Here is a 10,424-nt window from a genome sequence, read left to right as displayed (position 1 = left end):
TGTGTGTGTGTGTGTGTGTGTGTGTGTGTGTGTGTGTGTGTGTGTGTAAATTAAAAAAAAACAGGCTGCAGAAGCAAAATGGAACTATCCCATCTATCCCCAGCAAAAGGGATAGAACTTGCTCTGTGCATGGTCTTGGAACAGAACACCTGGTACAAATCCCAGCTCCCTACACCTCTCACTAATCAGGGTTCCCTATACACTTTTCTTTGATCTCTAGCTCTGGCCAGTAGGTCTCTGGTAAGGTTTTCAAGCCCCGTCTTCAATAAAGTTAGATGCTATGTCGTTATGCTAGATTAGGGCTAGTCATCCTTTAAGTAAAAGTCTGGAAAATAGTGCATAAGGAATAAAGGTGAAATTCTGCTCCCAAACGTATGCCTAAATTCTGGGGGATCTTTTCAAAAGTCAACAGTCAGAACCTGCAGTGCAATGCTAGAAGCCTTCCTTAGTACTCAGAGCCCAATTCTTGCAGCCTTTACTCATCTGACACTAAAGCCAACGGAACTATTCACATAAGCAGAGACTTCTAGATATTGCAGGAATGAGCGATCAAAAACCCCGTTTTCATTTTCAGTACTCCCCGGCCGCCGAAATTCAATTTTCCCATACACACACACACAAAAAACAAAATCAAAATTGAAATATTATCCTAGAAATCAATCCTAATAAAAATATCAAAAGTAATTTCAAAAGGATCACCCTTACCTGGATACATTACAATCAAAATCCAGACCATCATATAATGAGTCTACAAAACAGTTTGAACTTCCCAAGGTTGACAAAGAGTGCTTTGCAACATCAGCGCTGTTCATTAGCTTCATCATAGCTCTGGAATTTCCTCTTATATCATGTTTATAAGATCTGTATTAAAAAGAAGTGTTTACGATGACTGAGAAACTGTTTTAGACATAATACGTTAGACATTAATGCTTTCAAGAAGTTAGTATTAAAGTGGCTCCTTTTCCCATTCTTCAGGAAATTATTCTTGTAATCCCACACTGAATGACATTCAAAACGTACAAAGCAAAATGTCTGCTTCAAATTCAAGCGAAGGACACATTCTACAGTGCTATTTGGGGAAAGCCAGGAATTAGTGTTTTAACAAGTAGAGATTTCATCAGTCTCTCCTCAGAACAATCTCCTAACCTAAATGAATGCAATATGGGAAGAAGATGCCTGAAGCTAATCAATTTAAAGTTCAATCATCAGGGTTGTTTCAAGAAACAGAACAACATTAAACAGAAGTTGTGATAACCTCATCCAAAAGATCTCAAAGCATTCTATAAACTTGACTAAGTGATTAGGAACAATATATATAGCAATTGCTTCACCAACTTCTTAATAAAAGCTGCCATTATTTAAAACCAAAACGAAACACTCCAACAGCCCAGAGCTGGAATGAGACAGCTTAAAAAAAAAGCTTACAGCAACACTGCACAACCATTTGAGTCAGAAAATGAAGGTTATACATCTGAAACTTAGAATTCACCCTATCCTACTTTTTCTGAAGTGCATGGGATTATTAGTCAATATTTATATGGTGGTAGCACCTAGAACAGGGGTTCTCAAACTGGGCGTCGGGACCCCTCAGGGGGTCGCAAGGTTATTACATGGGGGGGGGGGTCGTGAGCTGTGAGCCCCCATCCCAAACCCTGCTTTGCCTCCAGCATTTATAACGGTGTTAAATATATTTAAAAGTGTTTTTAAATTATAAGGGGGTTTCGCACTTAAGAGGCTTCCTATGTGAAAGGGGTCATCAGTACAAAAGTTTGAGAACCACTGACCTAGAACCTTCAACCAGGTGGAGGTTCCTACCATGCAAGGCACCTCACAAACAGCAAATGACAGTCCCTGCCCTGAAGAGCTTAATTTACAACCCGGAAGACCATAATTGGTGAGAACATTGGTTTTACATCTTATGTAGAAGATGGCACATCCAGAAGCATGGTGCCCACTGATTCAGTATTGTCTCAGCGTCACGAGCAACATCCCTTCCAACACAGCTTATTTCAACAACGGGGCATTGCAGACAATTTAAAAAAAGATAGTCCTAACATTAATAGCAATGTATGTTTTTCTGTAGCTGTAAAATATTCAGCACTTACCTCTGAAATTCAGAAGCTAAATGTTGTGCTAAGGCTTCTGTGAAACAGACACCACCTATACTATCATCTGTGTTTGTGGTAAGAACACGATATATTCCACTATTTACTTCTATAACTGTCACAGAGAGCGATGTTCCTCCAAGCTTAAAAACCAACACATTGCTGCCAGGTAAAAAGAAAAACAACAACAAAACCTGAAAACTAGATCAGTAAATATATACATTGCCTCATACTCATTTTTTCTAACTAAACATACACACAATATAAATTAAGTTTTTTAAATTGCTTGTCAATAACATTTGATTGGACGTTCTGAAATACATACATCTATCATATCCATGGCTATTATTTTACAGTATTCCTCCAAGAAACAGAATAGTTGATAGCACGCTTACAATAGCAAGCCACCTATGACTAAACAGAGCATAACTGGGAACTAACATTTACTTGAAGTTACGAGCCCTAGTTATACTTACAGCAGGATAGAAAATGGACGCCTAGGCAGATCTCAACTTTTTAATTTTGTACAGCACTTGAACACTCAGGTAATAGAAGTTACATATATTCACTTAAAACTTGGATAGAACAGTAATATGTTTACTATTGCCATGACTTCCATAACAAATGGACTTACATTTTGGTTTTTATTTTCAAGTTATGTAAGTCATGGTCTTTTATCAATCCAATCACAGCTCACTACTGAGCAAGACTTAATTTTTGTACATATTTTTCTCCATATCCAGTGTAGCACAATATGGATTTTTAATTATGGTTATTTAAAACAAATCTGGATTGAAAATGAAGGCTATAGAACTTTTCAAATTTCCAATGACAAACTTTAATGTTAACTATAATATTGTGTACCCTGGGCATTTCCTAGCAAAGTTATGATTTTTGCATTTATTGTTATGTCAATACAATGATGTCTCCCCATTTTTATAGCCATAATACAGCCTTAATAATTACACACCACTATTGTTTATCAAACCTCCAGTTTTCAAGCAACCACAGTTAAATCTATTTTAAAAAGCACACACAAAAATAAGATAAAAGCATTTTACCTTTTCCCAGTGGGTGAATCTTGTCCAATTCCATATGCCAAGAGAGCTGCAGATGGCTCATGAATTAATCTCAGAACATTAAATCCAGCTGCCCCAGCTGCTTGCCTGTAATAAGACACACCACAGCTAAAGGTCTGCATTTCACTTACAGTAATATGTACCATTACAGAGGCCTCATCAATGCACATATACCACAGAGCCATGTTACCTGGATATTATATGATATTTTCAAGGTTTTGGCCTAGTGAAGGAACACTATTAAAAGTCCTGTCTATAATGCAAATTGTTACTGGGTCCCCTGCCTTAATTGTATATATGAAGTGTCAAGGAAAAATGTTTTGTAATGCATTAGTCTCTGACAAAATATAACAAAGTGAAATTGGCTGTGTTTTATTTGACTTTAAGAACAAAATCTAACTGATAACATTCCAGAAAAAATCCCCCTAAATTGTTCTCAGCACTGATATAGCAGGAAAGTTTGGTTTTATATCTGATCCAAATCACCTTGATTGCTTAAAAAAAAAATCCATCTCTTGAAAATTCAATGTCTCTGAAACTGCCTACAATTCATCTCTTCCAGGTAAAAGTCTATTACCTTAATGCTTGAAACAGAAGTACTAAGTCATTTTGACACACTCCAATATGCATCTTGTAATAGCCATTGAACTAATTTCACCTTTCTCAGATTAACTGGCGAGTATGAAATGTTCTGAGTAACACAAAAACCTCAGAAGCGCTTTGCTCAATGACTCTTAAATACCATTCGCTGGTTTAAGACTCACAATGCCTATTGGTCCAAAGGGATTTTTAATACACATCTGGCATCTGATTTTTTTTTTAAATCTAAAAGCTGGAGCATTTCGACTTATAATAGTAAAATACTTTGATTTTTTTAAATGACTTATGCTTGTGTAATATAAAAAGGAGTGACAGCCCTGGAGAGAGAACCCCTACAAGAATAAACAGTGGTACAGCAAGTGGCCCTGTGTTGTCCTGCCAGCATGCCTCAAACCTAGCATGGCGGGATAAGAGTTCAGTCTCCATGCTCATACAGCATCTAACCTCCCTGGTAAAATTGCCCATAAAGGTGCTATTTGGTGCCAATTGTCATGCTCAGATTTGTGATGTAAAAACCTAAGGAGGAACAGCACTGAAGTCATTTGCATTTCAAGTGGAACACAACAGTCACCAGGTGATAAAACCTGAGGGGGGGGGGGGGGGAGATATTTTCGTCACCAAAATTATTGTCATCGGCGTTTTCAGTATTTAAATCATTATTTTCACTACTAGAACTACTGACTAATGATTTTGTCATTTTATTGGAAAACCAATCACTAATGCTTTTCTGGCGTTTCATTATGAAGGTAAATAATATTGAATAGAAAACTTTAATCTTTGAATAACAGTCCAGTTAGTATTACACACTGAAATATCACACGCAATTTACTAGAAACAAACAGACCGACTATGACTCACTGGTCGTATTGAATTGTATAGAAAACAGTTGATCAAGTGCACAAACTAGGCAAGTGCGACCCTTGTTAATAAAATAATAAACTAGACGTTTGTCTTGCATCAGGACGGACTTGGATGCAACTGAGTCGCAGCCTGCGACGACATTAGACACGCACAGCAACATAAATCTTGACCTATCTGTCGTAGAAACGACTCTTTAACTGTTAGAATTTCGCGTCCCTTTGCATTTGAAGTTTATTTTGTACACCGTATTATTTCTACACCGTTTTATAAGATTAAGATTATTCGGTTTTAAGATCATTTTATAACATTTGTTTTCGTAACAATTTTTAACAACCGGTTCTAGAACTGCTTCAAAATTTAACAACCAGTTTACGCGAACCGGCTCCAGCTCACCACTGCTTGTGTGTGGGAACCTTATGATACTCCCCCTCCCCCAACTCCCTTTTGGGTCAGGATCCCTACAAATACAACACCGTGAAATTTCAGATTTAAATAACTGAAATCACGACATTTACGATTTTTAAAATCCTAGGACCATAACATTGACCAAAATGGACCATGAATTTGGTAGGGCCCTACCCATCAGCAATCCCCCTGCATCTAAGTGAAAAGAGAAGTCATTCTTCTTACCCAAGGGCATTTTTCTGGTTCTCTCCAAACTCAAACGGTACAGTAATAACCACATCATTGACATCGGAACCCAAAGCAGACTGAGCAGTTTCTGTTTACAAACAGAGGCAGAACATGTTGATTAAAACATTACTATTTTAAAAAAGTGCCAAGGTGTTGATAACTTTTAAAGTTTTACTCCCTATTTACCTTTCATTTTACTGAATATGAGTTTTGCAACTTCTTCCGGGCAAACAAGTTTGTTATCTATTTCATACTGGAGTTTTCCATTCTTCTCAGTGACCTAGGAATAAAGCCAACATATATGCATGTGACATGGTAAGACTCATTTTGTTTGTAATGAAAATTAATGTTTATGTCTAATTTGGTTTCCATTTCCAGAAAAGAAAACTAGACCAGGGAAACATTTTCATGTTTTTATTTGGCTCAAATGGTATGAAGGCTCCCCAACAGATCTGACCAAGGAGGGGCTCATAAAGATGTCTTACATTATCCAGGCCTGAATCACGGAGCCAGGCCCATGGCACATAACATTTAAACACAAGGGCAAAAACCCTTAAGGATTTGGACCTCAAACATCATGGAAATGTTGGGGAGGGTTTGCCTAAGACAATTTCTCCCAGGCACACAGGGAGGACTTTGAGACCCTATTATCTAGCTTTTGCCCCAATTTACATGAATTTATCAAGATGGGTGGTCAAGGATTAACACAACCTGGCTGTCACTCCTTTGGAACGAAGGAGGTGAGGCAAGGGCTGGATACAGGACAGTCAATCATTGATCTGTTACTCAGGCTCCCCCATGCCTGTGAGCTCCTGAGATAGAGATCAGGCCTGTATCTTGATTTAATAAAGTTTTTTTTAATCTTTCTTTGCAACAAAGCTTTCCAGTAGCAAGGATAATGTGGTCTTAAAATTCAGTAATGTGGTTGCTTGTGTAATAAACATTTTTAATTTCATGCTTCCTAGGCTGAGCGTTTTCTGTATTTATTTATAATGTTGTTAAAAGCTAGTTACTATTCTCTTTGACTGCATTAAAGAATCACCCTCTCTGAAGTTCTCCTTCAGACATATTACCCAAGGGAGAACCCACATATAATGGATGGCTCTAACTTCACAAGAGAGAGACAAATAGAGGGTTTGAAGCAGAATATAGCAAAACATCTCTCGTTAAAAAAGAAGCTTCTATCACACATGGTGTCCTGTAGAGCTTCAGGTTGTGCCATATGGGTCTGATCACTAAGACACTGTAATGAGGTGTTTACGATACTAAAATAAATGATGGAACCAATGCAAATTCTTTCAGCTCTAGGGAGAAAAAAGAAACTGGATCATACTTACTGGACATTTGCTTTCTGCAATATATTTCTCAGCTTGTGGGTCACCAGAGCTGTCAAAACAAATTAAGAGTGATAGTTTTGCAGGTGGCATTGGATGTGTGGTTCCGCCTATCTAGTTGTTTATTTTTTCAACTTATGACACTCAGTCTATGTGATCCACTTGTATTTTATTTATTTTAGTCAAAACTCCTGTGGCAATTACTATTAAATAAACAGCAGGTCTGGGGCTCCACCCTTGTCATGGAAAAACCCAAGGGAAAGGGACAACTTTTCTAAAGCTTTATCTACACTGGAACTTTGTGGGCAAAACTTTGTCGTTCAGGGATGTTTAAAAAAATAAATAAACCAACACACAACACCCCCAAACGACAAAAGTTTTATCGACGAAAAGCGTCGGTGTGAACATTGCTTTGTCGTCAGGAGCGCTTTGCTCAGCTACATTGCGCACCTTTTAGCGGCACGGCTATAGTGGCACAGCTGTGTCGCTAAAAAGTGCGGAGCGCAGACAAAGCCTAAATTACATTTTAAAAAAAGAAAAGAAAGTGCACCCTGGAAAAATATCTGTCACTTCTTATTTACTTAATGCTACCCTCATGGATAAAAAATACAATCTGAACAATTAACAATATCTTCTGCATTCAATGTGATTTTTATTTCAGGACCATATTTCAATATCATTTTTGTTATATCAATTGTAAATAATCATAGCAGTTACAAGCTGATTAACTTATTCTAAACGATGAGTGAAAGTTTAACTGTTAAAATTCTACACCAGAAGGAAACTAAAATAAAAATCAGACTATAGACAGGTATATTCTCTCATTCAACCTGCCATAAAGAATTTTAATTTGTTTTTAATCTGTTACAAATCTTTCTTGTTGACTTATTTGTCACCTCTCTGATTACAAGGTTGAGTATTTTATTAGGCAGGACTAAAACCAAATAAAGTAGAACCTTGATAATTTGCAGTGATGAATGATTCTTGTGTTCACTGTAGTTCACAAGATGTTCTTTGTTAATTTGTTGATTTACTTGTAGTTTACTTTAAATTCAAGGTAATAATTCAGTAAATGCACTGCAGCATATTTTAACCTTTGTAACGTTTTCTGCATACAAATAAAGAAGTCTTGGTAATAAGAGCCCTCACTACAGTTGACAAGTAGGCCAAACACACCATTATTTTGGGCAAGTTATGAAGTGTGAGGATTACCTATGGGCAAAGTCTTATTCCAGTTTGATTCTGCAAACAAATGCAGGCAAAGAATATTCAAAGTCTCTAACTTCTTATTCCACAGTTCATTAAAGAAAGGAAACTACCAGAGACAACTTTGGGGATCTAGTGACCTCTCTTATCAAAGCCAGATTATTAAATTGATTAACCTTTAGATCTTAAATTATATGTATATCATTAGCAGACCAGCTTTAGTGAGAAGACTGGTGTACAGATATGAGTTAAATAAGCATTTGCTATTTACATCCCCAATTTATAATATACACACACACACTCCTCAAATGAAATATTTTCTTTCCTATCTATTCACTTACCTTCTCCCAAGAATCTGCTTTACTTTCACTACTGTATTTGCAATATTTCTTACTCTACTTTGTTTTGCTGCCAAACCAACAACCTGCAAAATGGAAAAAAAATTATGAAATAAAAAATGGACATTCCTCTCTGCCGAAAACTGCTACAGCGAAAAGAAAAATTACCTCTTCGTTTTTTGAGTAAGCAACAACAGCTGGCGTGACTCTATCACCTGCATCATTGGCAACCACATCTGCACGGCCATCCTAAAAACAAAATATACCATCCAAAGGTAGAGAGAAGTCATTCAGTGAAATATTAACATACCTTCCTACCTTAGCAATGAAATATGTAGCATCAACATTTATTACCAAACACAGCCAATAATGCCAATTAAAAACCTGTGCTCTATGAGTGAGTTTAGTATTTCATCATTCCATCCTGCAGAGCGAGATCCTCTATTGGGAACATAAGAACGGCCACAGTGGGTCAGACCAAAGGTCCATCTAGCCCAGTATCCTGTCTTCCGACAGTGGCCAATGCCAGGTGCCCCAGAGGGAATGAACAGAACAGGTAATCATCAAGTGATCCATCCCCTGTCGCCCATTCCCAGCTTCTGGCAAACAGAGGCTAAGGGACACTATCCCTGCCCATCCTGGCTAATAGCCATTGATGGACCTATCCTCCATGAACTTATCAAGTTCTTTTTTGAACCCTGTTATAGTCTTGGCCTTCACAACATCCTCTGGCAAAGAGTTCCACAGACTGACTGTACGTTGTGTGAAAAAAATACTTCCTTTTGTTTGTTTTAAACCTGCTGCCTATTAATTTCATTTGGTGACCTCTAGTTCTTGTGTTATGAGGAGTAAATAACACTTGCTTATTTATTTTCTCCACACCAGTCATGATTATATAGACCTCAATCATATAACCCCTCCCCCCGAGTCATCTGTCCTAAGCTGAAAAGTTCCAGTCTTATTAATCTCTCCTCATATGGCAGCCATTCCACAGGCCTAATCATTTTTGTTACCCCTTTCTGAACCTTTTCTAATTCCAATATATCAGGGATCGGCAACCTTTAGCACGCGGCCGGCCAGGGTAAGCACCCTGGCAGGCCGGGCCGGTTTGTTTACCTGCCGCGTCCACAGGTTCGGCTGAGTGCCGTTCACCACTCCAGGCCAATGGGGGCGGCAGGAAGCGGTGGCCAACACAACCCTCGGCCCGCGCCGCTTCCCAGAGCCCCCACTGGCCTGGAACGGCAAACTGCGGCCAGTGGGAACCTCAATCAGCCGAACCCGTGGACGCGGCAGGTAAACAAACCGGCTCGGCCCGCCAAGGTGCTTACCCTGGCGGGCCCTGGGCCCAAGGTTGCCAATCCCTGCAACATATCATTTTGCAGATGGGGCAACCACCTCTGCCCGCAGTATTCAAGATGTGGGTGTACCATGGATTTATATAGAGGCAATATGATATTTTTTGTCTTATTATCTCTCTCTCTCTCTCTCTCTCTCTCAATGATTCCCAACATTCTGTTCGCATTTTTTGGGGGGGGACGGGGGACGTGCTGCTGCACATTGAGTGGATATTTTCAGAGACCTATCCACAATGACTCCAAGATCTCTCCCTTGAGCATTAACAGTTAAATGCCCCCACTGAACAGCTCTGCTGCTAAGAGCAACTGGCTGACACCAGAACGACTTTTTCGCACATTGTGAGGCCCGCGTGACGTGCCCCATGCGGCCCCGCCCAGAGACCTGCACCCAGGTACCCGTGTCACTTGTGTGACGCAAAGAAAAGCATCGTCTTGAGGACACCAAGGGAGGGAGGGAGACTCCGTCACGTCCAGGGGTTAGTCATCCCGGCCCGTAACAGCCCGGGGCCCTGACTGTGCCACACACGCACCGCGGCCACAGGGGTCCTGTCAACGGTGGCCCTGGCGCCCCGCCCCGAGCCGCCCCCCACAGCAGCACCAGAGATGGCCCCGCCACCCGGCCCCACCCCCCAAGCGGCTGGCCCGGGAGAGGGCCCCCAACCCCCGCTGGCCCCTCGCCGCACCCCCAGCGCGGCCCACCTTATAGACGGCCACGCAGGCGCAGGTGCAACCCAAATGGACCCCTATGGCCGCCATGAGCCCCTCACTCCACGCCGCCGCAGCGTTCCCCTCCCACAATGCACCGCGACGCCGCCCGCGCCAATCCTGCAGGGCCGCTCGCCCGCCCGGCCAATCACATTCCGCATCTGCTCCCCGGCGAAGCTACCGTTAGGACCAATCCCAGAGACAGGGT

At 40.4% G+C, this 10,424-nt stretch overlaps 1 protein-coding gene across 1 annotated transcript in view; it reads right to left on the bottom strand.

Annotated features, from left to right (window-relative positions):
- HSPA14 (heat shock protein family A (Hsp70) member 14) overlaps positions 1-10,283 on the bottom strand; it is a 17,416-nt gene extending 7,133 nt beyond the window's left edge. The window contains exons 1-9 of the mRNA XM_024212917.3: positions 10,211-10,283; positions 8,325-8,405; positions 8,160-8,242; positions 6,616-6,664; positions 5,465-5,558; positions 5,276-5,366; positions 3,167-3,271; positions 2,106-2,267; positions 706-861 (exon numbers count right to left, since the gene is read on the bottom strand). Coding sequence (XP_024068685.1) covers positions 706-861; positions 2,106-2,267; positions 3,167-3,271; positions 5,276-5,366; positions 5,465-5,558; positions 6,616-6,664; positions 8,160-8,242; positions 8,325-8,405; positions 10,211-10,267 — 878 coding nt within the window. The 5' untranslated portion in view covers positions 10,268-10,283. The remainder of the gene's footprint in view (positions 1-705; positions 862-2,105; positions 2,268-3,166; positions 3,272-5,275; positions 5,367-5,464; positions 5,559-6,615; positions 6,665-8,159; positions 8,243-8,324; positions 8,406-10,210) is intronic.
- Between the last annotated feature and the right edge of the window lie 141 nt (positions 10,284-10,424).

This window comes from Terrapene carolina, unplaced genomic scaffold (assembly GCF_002925995.2).
Source record: "Terrapene carolina triunguis isolate 2854851 unplaced genomic scaffold, T_m_triunguis-2.0 Scaffold68, whole genome shotgun sequence".
NCBI classification, from domain to species: domain Eukaryota; kingdom Metazoa; phylum Chordata; order Testudines; family Emydidae; genus Terrapene; species Terrapene triunguis.
The sequence above is the reverse complement of the archived record's forward strand: the minus strand, read 5'-3'. Positions and strand labels throughout refer to the sequence as shown.